General features: G+C 44.0%; 1 protein-coding gene across 1 annotated transcript in view; it reads left to right on the top strand.

Annotated features, from left to right (window-relative positions):
- MEGF8 (multiple EGF like domains 8) overlaps positions 1 to 19,319 on the top strand; it is a 223,616-nt gene that overhangs the window by 12,101 nt on the left and 192,196 nt on the right. Inside the window, 10 exon segments of the mRNA XM_030213349.1 lie at positions 1,806 to 2,048; positions 2,278 to 2,441; positions 2,588 to 2,794; positions 3,177 to 3,357; positions 9,335 to 9,423; positions 9,705 to 9,918; positions 11,124 to 11,304; positions 12,091 to 12,236; positions 12,616 to 12,741; positions 13,131 to 13,291. Of these exon segments, the coding sequence (XP_030069209.1) occupies positions 1,862 to 2,048; positions 2,278 to 2,441; positions 2,588 to 2,794; positions 3,177 to 3,357; positions 9,335 to 9,423; positions 9,705 to 9,918; positions 11,124 to 11,304; positions 12,091 to 12,236; positions 12,616 to 12,741; positions 13,131 to 13,291 (1,656 nt within the window). The 5' untranslated portion in view covers positions 1,806 to 1,861.

Genomic DNA, 19,319 nt, shown 5'->3' with positions numbered 1-19,319 from the left:
GACCCCTCCAATCTCCACCCGTTGGGTAAACCGGGGCTCCGGGTGTGATGTAGAACGAGAAGTCAACCCTAACTTCATTTTGCAATCCCTCCGCAGATGTCCCTGCTGCCCACATCGGTAACACCATCTTGTCTCAGCATTTCCCCCTTCTTGGTGTCCCGAGGAACCCCTAGAAGACTTATCCCTCCCCTCTGGGCAGAACCCCCTTCTTACTCCCGAACACTGGGATTCTAAATAATATTCCATCCCTTTTACCACTGCTTCCAGAGTATCACAGCCCCTCTTAATCAGGTCCACTTTAATCACTTCAGGCACAGCTTCTAGGAACTGTTCCAAGACCAACTCTTGCATAACCTGCAGCACTGACCTCTTGTCTGGCACCAGCCACTTTGTCGCCAGGTCCATTAGCTTCTGTGCCAAGGCTCTCGGAGTGTCCCCCTCTGACCACCTCCAGCTCCGGAACCGCCTGCGATAGGTGTGTTTGTTGACTCCGTAGCGGTCCAGAATAGCACCTTTTAAGTGCACATAGTCCGTGACCTCCGCGGGAGACAAACTTCGGAAAGCCGCCAGGGCCTCCCCTGACAAGGTTGGAGCTAGACGAATAGTCCATTGTTCCTGAGGCCAGCCGGCCGCCACTGCCACTCTCTCAAATGTTCCAAGATAATCCTCAATGTCGTCTCCTTGTGCAAACTTGCCCCAGGGCAGCCAATTGACTCCCCCAGGTTCCCCTGCCACCCGAGGTATGCCACGCCCCGCTTCCTCCGTTGCTGTACCACCCCTCCTGGGTGCGGCCCTCAGCAGTTCCTGCACCAGATCAAAAAGGGGCTGTTGCTGAGCTCGGGAAGCCGCCAGAGAGTCCTCCAGAAACTTCTGGGCCATCTCCTGTTGTTTCTGGAACTGGTGCACCATAAAAGTCATTAACTCCTTAGGATATATGATCTCCACCAGCAGTACCTAAAGAAAAAACACAGAAAACAAGACCCAAGTGCTGCTCTTCTCCCTTTTATTGTTCAACTGAAAGGGAACCCCTTCCCTTTCATCTGATTCACAGTCCCTCCATGAGTTTGGTCCAGGCTTACCAGAGCTCAGGGATTTCAAACGTGCTGGTGGGCCTTCATGAAGATCCCACCACTGCCACCACTTATGTCAGCCGGTCACCCTTCCACTCCTGGGCCACGGCCAACCCTGCTTAGCCAGGTTGTTCCAACTACAACTCCTGCTCCTTCTGCCCCGGGCAACTCTCCGTTCTGATGTCCACCTCCGTATCCTCCTTTCATTCAGTCATACCTCAAGGTGGTTTTTATGAATAGAATTTTCCCAAAGGATGACCAAAGACTTCAGTCATATCTTAAAAGAATTCCTCTTTTATTCTTGCACAACACAGTTCATCTTTCCTGCAATACATGATGCTATTTCCTCCTTCAACATTAACCCTTGTTAATATTCACAGGGTTACACAAGGATTCCTTCTTTGACTTGTCACATAAAGTTCACATCAATTCAATGTTATCTTCCTTTTCTCCACCCAGCCGGTAGTTTCATTCTCTTTTCTGCTTGCTCGTACTGCTTTGGGTCAGATGCATTATGGGGTCGGTAGTTCCCAGCCTTATCCCTTTCTTCCCTTACTCTTTTACCCACCAGGGGGTGAGCTTCCTGCTCATACGGGACATGTGCTTGCCTCCTCTGCTCTTTCTTAGGTCTCTCTCGCTTTCCTTGTGACCGTCCTCTCAGTAACCCCCCACAGTAGTAAATGTTTCAGAGTTCTGCTTGGATGACGGTATTTTGTATTATTGCCATCCTTGTAGGTCTGACTGGCTGCAGGGAGCATTCTGGAAGCTGGTGGCATGGTTTGCATGGAATCATGAGAGTTCAGGTACCAGGTTTCAGGTGGTTGTGCCTGGCCTGCTCTGCTTTCTTCCTGTTTGTGTCCGGAGCTGTTGCAGGAGACTGTAAAGGTCAACGTCGTGTGCTTCGAAACTTGTACGGATACGTGACTGATGGGCCTGGGAATTACTCTGTAAATGGAAACTGCGAGTGGCTGATAGAAGGTGAGCTCTGCTTTGTTTCTATGTAATAGTGGGGAGAGAAGGACTCAATTGACATAACCCCTTTGTATCTCTGTGTTACAGTGGAGGGAGGGACATGATGGGCCATAAGATCCTTCTTTGTGTTACTGTGTTACAGTGGGAAGAAGGTATAGAAGTCTTTTTTGCCTCTGCATTAGTTTGTGTTCCACTTTCTGACAATGACCCTGTGTTTCTGCTCTTTATTTCCTAGCTCCGAGCAGCAGTTACCATGTGATTCTCACCTTCATGTTCATGGATACCGAATGTACATATGACTATCTCTTCATCTATGACGGTGACTCCTACAGAAGCCCACTGCTGGCCAGCCTGAGTGGGAGAAGCCTGCCCCCCACCATTGAAGCTACATCGGGCAAGGTAGAGGAGGCAGGGGAAAACTTTTCAGTTTAGGATGGAGGCAGAGCAGGGGGCCCCAGGTTCCAACTTGCTGTTTCTCTGTTGCTCTTTTTCATCTTTTCCTTGTATTTCTGGAATAGCCTGTCTTAATTTCTTTCATCCTGCAGATGCTGCTCCATCTCTTCAGTGATGCGAACTACAACCGCCTAGGTTTTAATGCTAGTTATAGCTTCTCCCTTTGTCCGATGGGGTGCTCGGGTCATGGGACCTGTCAGGAAACTGGTCATTGCTCCTGTTTTCCGGGGTGGAGTGGAGAGAGCTGCACTGTTCCCGAATGTGGCACACCTTGCACAGCACATGGATCCTGTCATGGGGTAACTGCTTTCCTTGTTCCCCCATCTGTCTGAAACCCCTTTCTCCACTCCCAGTCTTCCCCCTCACCATGCCTGCTGTCAGATCTGCCAGCCCCGAAACTGTAGGCTGCCTTCTTAATCTGGTACTCTTCAGTCCATTTTCATTTCTTCTTTCTGTCTAAGATGCCCTCATGATCTTCATCAGCACCCTTTGCTTCTTTCTGTCTGTCTGGCACATCATTCACTGCCCATGTCACTGCCTCTCTTTCTGACTCCCCTTTCATGCCCATGTTCCCTCTCCTTACTTTTTTCATCCCACTTCTTCCCCTTTCTCTCCCTCTTTTCCCCGTATCCTTGCCTGCATTTCTCCCTCTGTATATCCATTTTTCTGTTTTATCCACAGGATTCTGGGCGCTGCTGGTGTAACCCTGGATTTGTGGGTGAGGCCTGTGAGCTATCGCTAAATGATAACCAGGGAGCAGGAAAGTGGTACAATGTCAGCATGCATGATCAGAACTTCATGCCACGTATGGCTGCAGCTGGGGTGTTTTTGACCCTCACTAATGCTTTCTACATCTTTGGTGGTTAGTGGCTGGCATTTCATATGTATTTCTGATGTATAAACAGCACAGGAACAGAAATATAGATGCTTGACAATTACACCCCAATTATTTATTTAGTGAAAATGTATATTCTGTTAATGGAAGTAAAACATTCCAGCTGGTATAAAGATAAAATGTTAAACAAAATAAGTAATCCAGCCTACAAGAAGCAACAAGGGACCAAACAGACAATACAGTAATGACAGTATTGCCTTGTGAGTGGATAGTGGGAGATATATTTGTGATGTGTAGATGTGTTATGATTCTGCTGATGTGTTTTGCTTTTCTCTGTTGACAATCAAGAGGAAATCAGCACACTAGGGGGTAACAAAGTGCTTACGTGGATCCAACTCTAGTCAGAGATCAGAGATACCAAATATGATCCTCTCTGGGGAAAAAAAAAATAAGTCAATAGACTTAGTCATATTTTCCCAGAGATGGTCACAAATGGTCTTTCTCAGCAAGTGCAGGAGTTCTTGAATCTATCTATCTTTTTTTTAGCTCCTTGATTTCCTCAGTCTCCATTTGCATAGACAGAGTTTTGCTGTCTCATCAATACTTTTGTATAATTTTTTTTTTGTTTTAGTGCTACCTTGTTTCTGCTTGTGGGGAACCCTTCCTGTTGCTCTGTTTTTTTTTTTTTCCCACCTCTTATTGGAATGTGGCCGTACTTCAGTCTTTCTGCATGATGTACATGCCTTTGGGTTTCAAGATGTGGTCACGTGAATGTCTGTTTTTGACAGATGTGTGGTCTGCTACTGTTGGCTGGCACCTAATCACAATGTCCACAACTACACTTATTGTGTGAAGATATTGCTCAGAGCCAAAGCCATTCTATGCCTTTAAAACGGTCTAAAATCACCCCCAGTTGAGGTACTACTTTCTATGGGACCCTTGTTAAAGACAGGTTATTAGAGGAGCACTAAAAAGACTTCCAAAGGCCATTCAAAGAGGCATGGGGTCCTCATTAGCAAGCATACTTTTCCAGGGGCTGACAGAGGGCCCTGTTGTGACAAAACATGATGCAGAGAGCTATTAGGGGTCACAACCAGTGTTTACCCCATTGATCCCTCTGATATGGAAGCCATTCCCAGTTGGTGCCAAAGAATATAACTCATGGACACCCAGACTAACAAGTGCCAAAATTCACAGCACAGCTGCAGCTGAAGATTGAAAACCTATTGGCATTGAATTGTATTACATCATTGCTGATGGTGGTATAGAAGCAACTGCAGACCGATGAATAAATGTTTACAGAAATTAGGAAAGCTGGCAAATTGGGCAACAGTATAATAATGGGTGATTTCAATTACCCCAATATTGACTGGATAAATGTTACATCAGGGAGCATTAGGAAAGTAAAATTCCTAGATGTAATAAATGACTTCTTCTTGAAGCAACTGGTCCAGGAACCAACGAGAGGGGAAGACATTTTTGATCTAGTCCGTAGTGGAACGCAGAACATAGTACGAGAGGTAATGGTGTTGGATCTGCTGAGAAACAGTGATCATAACATGATAAAGTTTGAACTAATATCTGGAGTTAAGCCACAAAGGAAATCTATTGCAGCAGCATTTAATTTTAGAAAGGGCGACTATGATAAAATGAGGAAAATGGTTAAAAAGAAGCTAAAAGGATTGGCCGCAAAGATTAGGACTTTAAATCAGGCATAGACATAGTTTATAAATACCATCTTGGAAGCCCAGACCAGATGCATTCCATGTATTTACAAAAGCGGAAAGAAGAGAAAACAGCCAACATGGTTAAAAGGCGAAGTGAAAGAGGCTTTTAAAGCCAAAATAATGTCCTTCAAAGTATGGAAAAAGGACCCAAATGAAGAAAACAAGAAGCAACATAAGCACTAGCGAGTTAGGTGCAAAGCATTGATAAAGAAGACTAAAAGAGAATATGAAGAGAAACTTGCCGCTGAGGCAAAAACTCACGGTTGGAACTTTTTCAAGTACATCAGAAGCGGAAAGCCTGCGAAGGAATCTGTGGGACTGTTAGATCACGAAGGAGCTAAAGGGGCACTCAGGGAGGACAAGGCCATAGCAGAGAGACTGAATTAATTCTTTGCTTTGGTCTTTATGGAAGAAGATGTAAAAGATCTACCTGTACCAGAAATGGTTTTCAAGGATGATGATGTGGAGGACCTGAAAGAAATTTCAGTGAAACCTGGAAGATGTATTGATCCAAATCGACAAGTTTAAAGAGTAGCAAATCACCTGGATCAGATGTCTTGCATCCGAGGGTTCTGAAAGAACTCAAACATGAAATTGCTGAACTGCTGTTAGTGATCTGTAACCTTTTGTTAAAATTGTCCATAGTACCTGAAGATTAGCCATTGTAACGCCAATTTTTAAAAAGGGTTCCAGGGGTGATCTGGGAAATTACAGACCAGTAAACCTGACATCAGTGCCTGGCAAAATAGTGGAAACTATTATAAAGAATAAAATTATGGAACACATGGTTTAATGGGACAGAGTCAACAAGGATTTAGCCACGAGAAGCCTTGCCTCACCAATTTGCTTTATTTTTTTGAAGGTATGAATAAACATGTCAGTAAAGGTGAACCAGTTGATGTAGTGTCTGTTGATTTTCAGAAAGCTTTTGACAAAGTTCCTCATGAGAGACTTCTGAGAAAATTAAAGAGTCATGGGATAGAAGGCAGTGGTCTGTTGTAGATTAGGAATTGGTTATTGGACAGAAAACAGAGGGTAGGGTTAAATGGCCATTTCTCAATGGAGGAGGGTAAATAGTGGAGTGCTGCATGGATCTGTACTGGGACCGGTGTTATTTAACATATTTATAAATTATCTGGAAATCAGAACAAGTGAGGCGATTAAATTTGCAGATGACAAAACTATTCAAGGTTGTCAAAACACATGTGGTTTGTGAAAAATTGCAGGAAGACCTTAGGAAATTGGAAGACTGGGAATCCAAATGGCAGATGAAATTTAATGTAGACAAATACAAAGTGATGCTGTTTGCCAGGGCTCACATGAGACAGCTCTGCTGTCCAAATGGACCCTCAGTCACAGGAATTGGAAACCCATCTCCCCCTTTGGTGTCTGGCGAGGTGCAGTCTGCACGTAGCTTGTGCACTGTCATCTCTCAGGGGGAGCAGCAGCTGGACCCTCCTCAGTGGGTGATGGTGATAAGGGATACCAGTCTCTTGGACTGGGGATCCCATTGTGCAGGTCAGGTGGCTCAGGGTCTTTGGAGGAAGCGAGCTGTTCAATCAGTGTGTTGGAGACCAGGGACCTGCAGCTGGCATTGATCTTGCAACCCTCCTCTGCATTAAAGCGGTACAAGTGTTGTTGGACATTGCTTGGTGGTGGCCTACGTCAATCATCAAATGGGCACGAAAAATCCACAGGTGGCACAAAAGGCTGTTCTTGTCTCCTGGGCTGAGCTTCATCTGTTGGATCTATGAGCAGCGCATGTCGCTGGCGTGGACAATATCCAGGCCGATTGCCTCAGCAAAAAATCTCCTTGATCTGGGGGAGTGAAGCTTGAATTCAATGGTCTTCACCTTCATCATGGACAGATGGGGGTTTCCCATGATGGACTTGATGGCAACTTACATAAGTATTGCCGTACTGGGACAGACCAAAGGTCCATCAAGCCCAGCATCCTGTTTCCAACAGTGGCTAATCCAGGTCACAAATACCTGGCAAGATCCCCAAAAGTACTAAACATTTTATGCTGCTTATCCCAGAAATAGTGGATTTTCCCCAAGTCCAACTTCTCGCAATCCCAAGGTTTCTTGTTTCTTCGGCAGACAGAGTGATAGCTTAGTGGAAAATCTGGATACTTGGATGCAGCATTGGCCGTTGTCTGATTTCCACTGTGTTTACCCCATGGCCGCTGATAGGCAGGGTCATTCAGAGGATAGAGCATCACAGGGGCCCAGAGGTTCTGTTGGCACCGGATTGACAGTGCAGACTGTGGTATGGCAGTCTGGTGCATCTTCTGGAGGAACAGTTCCGGTTGCCTCAGGTGGAGAACTTGCTGTTTCAGGGCCCGGTGCATCTGTCGGATCTGGCTTGGTTCTCTCTTGTGGCTTGGCTCTTGAGACGGTGCATTTGAAGAAGAGGGAATATTCTCCTTCGTTTATTGCTACGCTCTTTAATTCTAGGAAATGATCTACCTCCCTCGCTTATGTGTGGGTGTGGCGCATCCTTGAGGATTGGTGTGATAGCTGGCAGATTGCCCCCCTTGAAGCATTTTTGCCTCAGATTCTGGATTTTTTGCAAGCGGGGCTGGACAAAGGGCTTGCCTTGTCAGGATGTGGTGCATTTCTTTAGAGGTGTACATCGTCTTCGACCTCCAGTATGGGCGACCTTAGGACCTTAATCTTGGTGACAGTGCCTTTCAAGCCCTTATCCGACTGTACGCTGAAAGATCTGACCTTAAAAGCGGTGTTTGTGGTAGCCTTGACCTTGGCTTACAGAATTTCTGAGTTGCAGGCCCTTTCTTGTAGAGAGCTTTTTCTGATGTTCCTTAAAGACAAAGTGGAGCTTCTGTTAATCCCTTTCTTTCTTCCTAAGGTGGTGTCAGTGTTTCATGTGAATCAGTCTGTTTCCCTGCCTCTGCTGGGAGATCACACTGGTTTGGAAGAGCAATGGTGGTTGCATTGTCTGGTTCTGCGTCAGATCCTCCATAGGTACCTGCACGTTACACAGGATTTTCGCCATGTGGATTGACTCTTTGTGCTCATTGGTGGGTATTGGAAGGGGGAAGAGGCTTCTAAGGTTACTATTGCTAGTTGGATCAAGGAGGCAGTCATGTCAGCTTACTTGCTTAAGTGTAGACTGATCCTGGCGTTTTTGAGGGCTCATTCTATTAGGGGTCAAGCGATCTCATGGACAGAGCATTCTTTGGTGTCTCCGCTGCAAGACGGCGGTATGGTCTTCATTGCATTCTTTTGCATGTCATTACAGGTTGGATGTGCAGGTCCGACAGGATATGGCTTTTGGAGCTCGAGTTTTGGAAGCATGGCTTCGAGGGTCCCACCCTTGATGATCACTGCTTTGGTATTTCCCATCTGTGCTGGTCTAGAGGGACGCTACGGAAGGAGAAATTAGGTCTTACCTGCTAATTTGCTTTTCTTTAGTCCCTCTAGACTGGCACAGCACCCACCCAGATCGTGTTTTCTCGTCTATATTCTTTCTTATCGTGTATTATTCGGCAGGTTTCTTTGCAAGTTGATTTTTTGCAACTGTAAGGGGTTGGTTGTTGGCTACTTCTGAAACAAAGCACACAACAAACAAACAAAAAAGAAAACTTTATGCACCTTATGGCAGACGTTGGGTTAGTCCTGTTGGGTGACCCTAGTGCTCTGGTGGTCATTATAACACTGGGCGGCAGCAGACGGTCTTTGTGCCTTTTTGGCTATTCATGTAGAAGCTACACTGGGAGGTTTGGATATAGCATTATTTATTCTTTTCTCTCCTCTTTAGTTATTTTGCTTGGCTATTTGTAGACCAAGTACATAAGTGTTGCCATACTGGGACAGAGCAAAGGTCCATCAAGCCCAGCATCCTGTTTCAGGGGACTGCACAGCTCACTTATAGGCTTATCTGAAACTCAGTGGTTCTCAGTCTCCAACTGCTGGTAAGAGTGCATAACCATTTGTTCCAGTCTAGAGGGACTAAATGAAAGCAAATTAGCAGGTAAGACCTAATTTCTCCTTTTATATGAGACTGAGGAACCATGGATGCAGCCACTTGCATGGAAATTCCTGTGCATGCACAGAAAGTCCTTAGGGTATTTCTGAGACACTTGGGTCTATAAGTGGCCAAAATGGTTTATATTTATCTTGTGGTCAGTGAGGGGCCCATATTACAGGTCAGCAGCTTTGCTTTTCTCCCACTACTTGTGGAGATCACATGCTTTAATACTAGTGCAGACTTGGCTCATAGCTGCTCTTCTTCTTCCTTCCTATCTCCCTCAGGTCTGGATCTGAATTCTGCTCTGGGGGACCTAGTGCTCTACAACTTTACTTCAAATACCTGGGAAAAGAAAATGCTTAAGCCCTCTCCTGTAAGTAATGTGGCAGAGATCTGGAATAACCTACCTGCATTTTCCTTCCCACCAGAGAAAGAGGCAGCACTTCTCAGAGACCTTTGGGATAACTTGTCCCTTCCCCAATCTCAGCAGTGTTTTTTTTTTAATCAGACCAGTAACTTGTACCTCTGCTCCCTCATATACAGTTGTGGTCTTATCTATACTCCTTCCTATCCCACCTTATCTTAGAGTTTGTGGCATTTATACATGATATAGAATAACTTGTGTCTCTTTACTTCTCTCTCTCTTTCTTTCAGCTTCCAAGACATTCACATGTGGCTGTAGAGTGGAATGGGACACTAATCGTTTTTGGGGGCGAGGTAGCTGGTGGCTCATTGGCTAATGATATGTGGATGTATAGCCCCCAGAGAGACAGGTGGCAGGAGCTTCTTCCACTAAACTCCCAGAAACTCCCAGGGTTGGCCAGCCATGCTGCAGTAGTTGTAGATAACTGGCTGTATGTGTTTGGAGGTAAGTGATTGCATTTCTAGTGCCTTCAGGGACTGTGTGAGAAATAGGTTCCCTTGGATCTGCTGATTGGGGATTGGACTTGATGTTGTGGGATCCTAATTTATAGACTGTTCTGGGAAAATTTGTTGATGCTTTAGACATAGTTGGATTAAAACCTGCCTGCACCGTTGTTTTGGACCAGTGTTCTGTATCAATTTGATCCCAGAGGTGGGGCACTGTAGAAGGTAAATTTTTTAAGTTGGCAGTTTTTTGCTCTTTACTTTGTGTTTCCATCGCATTGTTGCAGCCATCCTCTTATTAGGGCTTCATTCACAACTGACCTGGTATCCTGGGATTTCCTAGGATTTTTACTTCATTTTTCCCCATTTTTAACCCAGCCATTGTAGTGAGAGTCCTTGACCAGGATCCACAGATCCCACCTTTCTTTAGAACTAGGGATGTTGGACAATTACAATTTTGATCATGATGAATCTCATGATTCAAAAAATTAAGCTTGAGTTATCTGTACCTCTGACCCCCCACTCCCCTGGGTGATCTAATATCTCACTCTCCCTTTACTCTTCTCTCCTTCCATTTTCTAAATTTTTCCTAGGTCAAAGACAGTATTTGCAATTTAAGCAGGCTTCCTCCACCGGCCTCGTCTACAGCTGTGTCCTGCCCTTGTGGAAGCAGGAGGTGTATTAGATGAGGCAGGACATTGCCACAGGAAGGTTCTCAGGGCTGGTGGAAGAAACCTGCTTGCATTTCAGACACTGCTCATGACCCAGGCAAGTGTAGAAAATGGCCAAAAGGGGAGGAGGGAGGGGAGAGAGAGGACTGCTGGTGGGAAAACTATTGGAGGTACAGCGCTGGGCCTGGTACGATTAAAACTTTTAATCATGCAGAAAATGCATGCATAAATCACGTTAGCTAACTCGATTCATCAACAGCCCTATCTAGAATCTACTATATATGTCTGATGAATGTAGTTACTAGTTGTTACTGTTGTATGACAGCTGGTATGCCCTCTTTTTCAGTATGGTATCCCTAACCTTGGCCGACTTATTGAGCAGAAGGAACTGAACCTGGATTTCTCATATAGCCTGGGACAAATTTTGTGTTTTGGCCCTGCTGTCACAAGTTGCACTGAATCACCCAAGAGCGCACTGTTGCATGATGATTTCTTCTTTCCCTGTGATTTCTGACATTTTTCTCTGCCATTGCAGGTCGTACTCAGACAGACCTGTTCTCTTCGCAGATGTTGCGGTTCCACTTGCAGATGTGGAAGTGGGAACAGGTGATCCCATCAGGGGGGAAGCCACCAGCAGCTGCAGGTCACTCCATGGTCTTTCACCATGCCTCCCGCTCTCTAATTGTATATGGTGGGCACCGGCCATCCACTGCACGGTAAGGCCGCTGCCATGACATTCTCTAGCACTGCTATCTACTGATTGTGTCCAGGGCCTGGCCCTTCTGCACATCCTCAGCTGTCAACCACAGGGTTGATATTTAAAGCAATTTAAGCGGCCATGAGAGGTTAAATTGCTTGTGTGGCGGTTCAGGGGCAGAGTTGACATGTATGCAGTTAAGTGTCTCTCTCATGAATATTCATGGTGGATATCCTGAAAACCTGACTGGCTGGGGTGCCTCCAGGACCAGGTTTGGGGACCGCTGGCTTAAGCTAAGTGGTGAAATCAGACCACATAAAACTCAGTTCTATCATTATCTGGTTTTGCGTAGGTATTCAAGTCCTGAACAGCACACTTAACCACATAAGAGAGAGCCAGCTGCACAAACCCAGATATTCAATTCTGGTGCCCGGACGTGGCCTGGCATTGAATAGCGAGGTATAAAACCAACGGTAGCTAAGAAAATGCTCACCGCCGTCTACTGAATATTTACCCCCACATGATTTGAGCATTGCCATTCCCATTCATGCAGTTGCTCAGTGGTTCAATGGCACTGCCAGCAATCTAAGTGAATGTGAAGCTATTGCTAATAAAAGAATAAGCCTTTACGATAGTTTTGCAGAAGATAAGAGCCTGCAGTGTGCTTATGTCCTGAATTGCGATTGACTGACTCCCTTTTGTGGCATACAACCTGATAATACACTACTGTGTTCCTTTGTGCTTCCTTTCTTTTTTTTTTATGTATGTATGCATGTATGTATACATACATCTCTTTCTGTGACAGATTTAGTATGCGAGTGAACACTACTGATATTTTCCATGTGGACTTAAACTACTGGACCACCCTGCGATCAAAGGATGGCAGCAAAGGTCCACAGGAGCGGGCATTCCACTCTGCTACTGTCATTGGCAACTACATGGTGGTGTATGGTGAGTGCCAGCATCAGGTGTGTCTTATTGATGGCAATATATAAGGAAGTTTAGCCAGACACAACCTTTGGAGATTCAGTAGTTTTCAGTGGACTTGTCCTGCTTCTACTGTTGTCTGTGCTCCTTGCACTGCTTCAGCGCAAGTTCTTTCCTACTTGCTTCATGCTTGATTCTTGCTGTACCCTTGGTTCTTGTCTCATGCCAGATTCCTGCATCATGGTTGGTTCCCACTGTACTTATGATTCATGTTCCACACCAATTCCTTCTCCACATCTGGCTCCTGATCTTGCATGTTTTCTGCTTTGCTCGACTCTGCCCTGGGCTTAGTCTCTCCATCCACACTTAACACTGATACCTATTCTTCCCTTCTTTCTTTTAGGTGGGAATGTTCACATTCATTACCATGAGGAGAAATGCTATGAGGATGAAATCTTCTTCTACCACCTTGGCTGCCACCAGTGGGTGTCTAGCAAAGAGCTAACACAGCTGATCCATACCCGAGATGGTGAGTCATTGAGAAAGTGTTACTTTGAGCTGTGTCAAGATAGGTAGGGTAAAGGGTCATGGATTTGATGTATTACTTTTCTGTGGTACAACCAAAGTTGCTTACAAGTATTATATGCAGGTACTAATTTGTACCTGGGGCAGTGGCGGGTTGAGTGACTTGCCCAGAATTACAAGTAAGTGACGGAAACTGCTCTGTGATATCTTTTTGGTTGTGTTTACACATCACACTTGTCTTCAGCTAGATCTGTATTAACAATGCCTGGATGTGTGAGTGATATAGGCCTCATTCTTGATACCAGTGAGTGTAGAGACTCCTGAATTCAGTGTGTCCCTGTGGAAGCTCTCTGGTCTTTTTATTAACTCTTTATTTTCTTTTCCATATCACAGGACGTGAGGCCAGTCCCGCAGCATGGGGTCGCTATTCCCATATGGCAGCAGTGATGAATGGCAACATTTTGCTGGTGGCTGGCGGCTACAGTGGGGTTCCCAGGGGAGACCTCCTGGCTTATAAGGTCCCCATTTATGTCTTTCAAATGCTGGCTCAGGATGTGAGTTATGGAGATAAATGAAAGGTTTATTACTTCAGAAAACTACATACTAAACTTTCTTTTCAAGTTGCAGTATCAGACGTGGGGGAAGGGGGATGAAGAGTGATGCTGGAGGGAGGAGAGTCGTGACACTTAAGATTGCTTACCTGTATTCCTTTTTTTTGTTGTTCTTTTTTTATTTTATTTATAGAAACAGAGAAAATGATGGCAGGTAAAAGACTATTTGACCTATCCAATCTGTCCATCTGTACCAGGGCTTCTCAACCCAGTCCTTGGGACACACCAAACCAGTCAGGTTTCAGGATATCCACAATGAATATACAAGAGAGAGATTTGCATGTACCATCTCCATTTTATGCAAATCTATCTCATGTATAGGGTTATTGTGAGTATCCTGAAAACCTGGCTGGCCTGGGTTCTTCAGTCCCTTCTTCATCCTTAAATATTCTCTGTGTTTGTCCTATGCTTTCTTGAATTCAGGTAGTCTTTATCTCTGCCATTTCTGTTGGTAGGCTGTTCTATGTATCCACCACCTTTACTGTAAAGAAATATTTCCTTGCGTTACTCCTGAGTCTCCTTTCATCCTGTGTCCTTCATTCCAGATCTTCTTTTAAGTTGAAAGAGGCTCTGCTCTTGTTCGTTTATTTTTTTGTTTTGGTCTAGCAGTTTTCTCCTACTCCTTTTGAGAATCAGCTTTTCTTTATCATCCACATCCACAACCAGACCAGTCCAGAACCTGTGGTTTATATCACAAAGCATTGTGCGTCCTGCCCTACAAGGACACCCTGTAGCCTCAGATGTTAAGTATTTCTCTGTCTCATGTAGATGATGACATTTGTGCCCTGCAGCTCTTGTACTGATCTAAGATAACTCCTGGTACAGTAACTAGCTGACTGGAAACCAGTTGAACATGGTTGTTAAAAATGCTTGGTTACCTACTTAGAGGAGTCTAATTCCCTCCCTTTCTGCTGCACCCTTATTTTCTCTCTACCTTGTCAGCACTGAATTTCTTCAGCCTAATGTCGTCATCTCTTCTGTGTCAGGTGAGCTGGGTCTTGTTTTCAGAGACAAGGGTGTATAGTTCCACAGCCGTTGTAGGGCAGGACTCTGCCTCCAGCTGAGCTAAAGCAGCATGGGGTACTGTGCAGAATTTAGACTGCAGCTATGGCCTGTTTGCTAACCGGCTGAGTTATTTGTTGATGTCGGGGAGAGAGAGAAGCACTGGCAGAGTACGTAAAGCACTTCTAGTGTGGAGGCTGTTGAGGAGCATCAAGTTCTTGTGGGAATTGCTGGGCTAAATCTTCAGTAATTTCAGGCTGGATAGCTTCCCCTTCCACCGTGGGCTTGGTTGAGCCACATGTTGAGGATGCCCCTTCTGATATTTCTGCTGGTCTCTCTCTTCATAACTGCATTCCCCTCAGGTTTGAGGTGGGGACATTAATCATTTTAGTTCTAGGCTCCTCTTCTTTCTCATCAGGGCTCAATAACAGCTCGAGAAACTGCAGCAATTGTCTGGTTCCATTATTTTATTTGCTGCTTCAGCAGACTGTAATGATTTTCATCAGTTGGCAGGGGATATGTTTTCCCCTGAATTTGTAGTGCTGCTGCACAAGGCTTTTCTATTAAAAAAAAAAAAAGCCTGACAGTACCCATATTTCTCCAGACATTCCTGTAGCCTTGGTCTCTTCAGCAGAATCGTATTCATCAAAAAGGCAGCACCTGAAGGGTCTGAAGGCCTGGGATTCTCACTCTGAAGTGTTAGTGCATAGTGAGTCTTGTAGGGATCCCTCTATTTTGCATACCTTGGAGGAAGGAGAACTTATATTGTTTGTCTTTTTTGTAAGGAAGAGCTTTCCACTATTATTTCCATATCCTTAGAGGTATTTGTCAATGAAGATCTACCGACATTGTCTATAACCCATGACTGGGGATTCTATCTTAGATAGCATTAGAAAGCCAACTGGCAGGACTATGTTGGAGACAATGTGGGATGCCAGGAGACATGTTTCACGTTTGGTGGTCTTGTCCCGCAGTGCAACAATATTGGCAGGACATCACCTCTCTGGCACAGTGGATACTTGGGGTTCCATACCCTATATGCACAGAACATTGTTTGCTGCATCATAAACCCTTTCGTGTGAAAAGTGAATATCATAGATGGGCTATTCAACTATTTACAGCAGCTCATCTGGCTTTGGCTAATTTATGGAAAACTACCTGAAGAAATTGGACTACCTGTACCTCATGGCAGAATTGACATGCGATTAAAAATGAACAATTGAGCTCTTTTCATAAGATTTGGGACAAATATAAGTCATGGTGTTCTGGTAAAGCGCTTGAGGAGGGGGTAAGAGAAAACATGGATGGCTAAAAATCTAACCAGGTATATAGACAGAAAACGAAGAGGAGAATTATCCCACGTAGGGGGTGGATGGGGAACGAGTTGACATGTTGAACTATATTGTTATATGTTAATCGATGTTTTCAATAAAAGCTTTCAAAATTAAAAAGAAAAAGCCAACTGGAACCTTTCCAGTTTATCCTGCTGTTTATGTTCTTATTTCAGCAGAATGGGATGAGTCAGAAGGGAGTCTATGGGTAGGAAGAGCTATGAGTAAGCTTTATCCTCTGCCTCAGAATGTGAAAGACAGTTTAAAGATTCTGGATGCATTGGCCACAGCAGTTATCTAAAAGACTAGCATTCCAACTCTTAAGGATATCAAAGATCATAAATTGGAATCAATGCTCAAGCAGGCCTTTGAGATTTCGGCTCTGAGTTTACAGGTGGTGGTCTGTAGTACATATTTCTCTAGAACTTATCTTCTCTGTGTTCAGTGTGACCAAGGTGTGGCTGTTGATGGAATGGATTATGTTCTCTTGATCCTTTCCTGTTAGAAGCTGGATTAGCTTATGTCTCGTACTCTATATGATTTGATCAGAACTTCCATGAGAAGCATATCTCTGCAAGATGGCTTCTTTTGCTCAGAAACTGGTCGGTGATATGGCCTCCAAGGTTGCCTTTTGGTGGCAAGTTGTTGTTTGGTGAAGATCTGGAAATGTTAGTGAAGAATTAGGGAGGGACTATACCTCAGAGACTTCCAGAAGATAAACCCTAATCATCTTCATGTTCTTTATGTTTTAGATCAAAATATCAGGATTCCAGATAGTCTGGACCAAGCCGCTTGAGTTCCTATTAGCATTCTTGTTTTTCTTTTCAGCATCCTTCCTTTCACTTGGATAAAAAGGGGAGTGCTCAGGTGACTAGACCTCGTCAGAGTTGCAAATCTCTTCTTCTCCTTTTCAAATAGGCAGTCACTTTTCCAGGTTTGTCGAGGAATGAGCCTGAATAATGTTGGACCAGTGGTCTTGGATGTAAAAGTCGGAGTTACAAACTAGAATTTTCCCAGCCTATAGTAGAGTCCTTTTTTGCTGTATCCTTGTCAAACCCTAGCCAAAAGAAAAGCAGTACAATCAAGTTTTTATGTCCAGTCGTTTCTGTTCTCAAGTCAGAGCAAGGGCTTGGCAAGTATTCTATTTACTTCGTAGTACCAAAGAAGGAGGGCACTTTTCGGCCCATTCTAGACTTCAAGAATATCAACAGATATTTGAAAGTTTTGCACTTCATGATGGGAACCCTACGTTTGGTTATAATGGCAGTGCAGAAGGGAGAGTTGTTGACTTCCCTAGATCTCAAGGAGGCTTATTTGCATATTCCAATATGGCCTCCTCATCAGTGTTATCTGAGATTTGCCATTCTGGGTCAGTGTTTCCAGTTTCAAGCAATGCCATTCAGTCTAGCCACTGATCCTAGGACCTTTTCAAAGATCACGGTGGTTGTGGTGGCCTTCCTTCAGAAAGAAGAAATCAGCCGTCCGAACCTGGAAGACCGGTTGGTGTGGGCCAGCTGCTATTGAGAATCTGAGCTACATTAAAAGTAGTTCAGTTGCTTCAGAATCTAGGCTGGGGTGATTAAAAATTCAACAAGAGCAGACTTGAGCTGGTTCAGTGTCTCAACTAATGAATTGTTAAATTTGCCCCTGATGCAGTCACCGTGGTACTGAAAATGTTTGGGCTGATAATACATTAACATAATTAACCGGACCACCTGTACTACACTGTCTGTGGTTACTGTCTGAATAGGCTTCTTGAGCCTACTGGTGTGTTGGTAGCTGTTTTTTCTGCCCTAAGTAAATAAACCTTGTCATAAGAGATTGTGATTTTGGAAACGCTGGCTTATTATAAAATACAATATACCACTTATGTTCTGCAGTATACCAGAAAAAGCTAGCACAATGCAGATTACAATAAAAAAAAAAAATAAAGTCACAATCTGGGAATTCACAGGTAAAATAAGAAGCCTAGGCTTCTAAAAATGTAGAAAACAGAAATGTTTTAACTTTTGCTGAACGCTCATGTATCAGTTTTGGATTGAATATCTAGTGGTAGAATATTCTAGCTTTTTGCTTCTTAGTGTGCAAAAACGGAATGAAAAATCTGTTTGTTTTATACCCTTTGCTAATGGAGAACAGAAGATCTGTAGGTCCCCACTCCGCAAAATTGTATTCGATAATTGAAAAAACAATAATTGAATTGTATATGAAAGAACTAGACCATGGATTATTCTAAAGATCAAAATACATAATTTAAAAATCAAACATGCCTCTATTGGCAACCAAAGTAGTCTTTGCAAAAGGGGTGTAACTCAATCAAATTTCTGCGTGCTACATAAGAGCCTAGCTGTTGTATTCTGTAGAGTTTATTAATTGCTTTTTCAATTTATTTGTACAACCCATATACATAATTTTACAATAGCCTGGTCAGAGATCCTTTTCTTCATATATATTGCTCGTGATTCTAGTATCCTACTATAGTGGAAGCTGGATTTCAAATATCATGGCAAGATGGCGGCCAGCAAGGACATAGAAAACTGAGCTCTGTTTCGACTTCAATTCTAATGCACTTTTGAGCGTTTTACTTCATGCCTAAACGAAAGGGGAAGCTCCAGGTAACCTCCAGCTCTTCAGCTCCACCACTTTGGCAGACAGAGATAGTACAGTTTGCGCATCAGAATGCTGTTCCAGACGAATCCGTTGTGCAGGGTGTAAGGAAGAGCCCTGTGCTGGAGAGCTGCTATGCTTAGCCGGAGTGGCCAAGCAATTCCTTCTGCTCCCATCCCATGGCGACTCCAGAGATGTCTATAGCGGCAGGACAGATACTACCACTTGTAGCTTCAGCTGGAGGGCTGGATTTACCCTCTGTCTTGGGATTATATCCATCAGCCAGCCAGGCTTAGGTCCTGGCTGCTTCAGGAGGATCTCAAGAAGATCCAGAGAAACAAATTATTGTTCCTTCCCTGTTGAAGCCTGCAGAGGTGACTTTAGACTCCATTTGGATGGCTCTGGACTATATATACAAGGTATGTGTCTCAGTTTTACCTATTGTAGGCGAAAATGCAGACAAGATTCAAAAAGTAGAAGACACTGTAAAAATCCAGGAGGGGGAGATTAAAGAGATCACAGACCAAGTTCAGCAAACAGACTTTAATGCGAGACCATCTTCTGTTTCAGAGAAAACTGGAGAGTTTTGAAAATTATATAAAAAAATTGAACTTGCGCTTGTTGAATTTTCCTCAATTACTTATAATGTCAACCTAAGAAAGCTTTTTATAAGTATTTGCAAGAAGTGTTTAAATATTCCCTGGAGTGGTTTCCTCCATTGCATAAAATATATATCAATTCCAAAGAAGCAATCAACTCCGGTGAGAGAATCATCTATGGTGGATGTGTCTTCAGATAGTTTGGACTTGACTGGCATTTTGGAAAAAATCTCAGGAGGAGATTATTGGGAAGCCAACCTTGTTGGTTTCTTTAGTTTTCAGTCAAGATAAAGAAGATCTAAAGAACTTTCTTGATGGAAAAGTTTCTATTTTTCCTGATGTGGCAAGGTCCACTTAATCCAGACTTAGGCAATTCCTTTCCCTTTGTCAACGAGTGATTGATATTAGAGCTAATTTCCAGTTGAGATACCC

Source organism: Microcaecilia unicolor, chromosome 8, assembly GCF_901765095.1.
Source record: "Microcaecilia unicolor chromosome 8, aMicUni1.1, whole genome shotgun sequence".
Taxonomy (NCBI): domain Eukaryota; kingdom Metazoa; phylum Chordata; class Amphibia; order Gymnophiona; family Siphonopidae; genus Microcaecilia; species Microcaecilia unicolor.
Note: the sequence above shows the minus strand (reverse complement) of the source record. Positions and strands in the feature narration are given on the sequence as shown.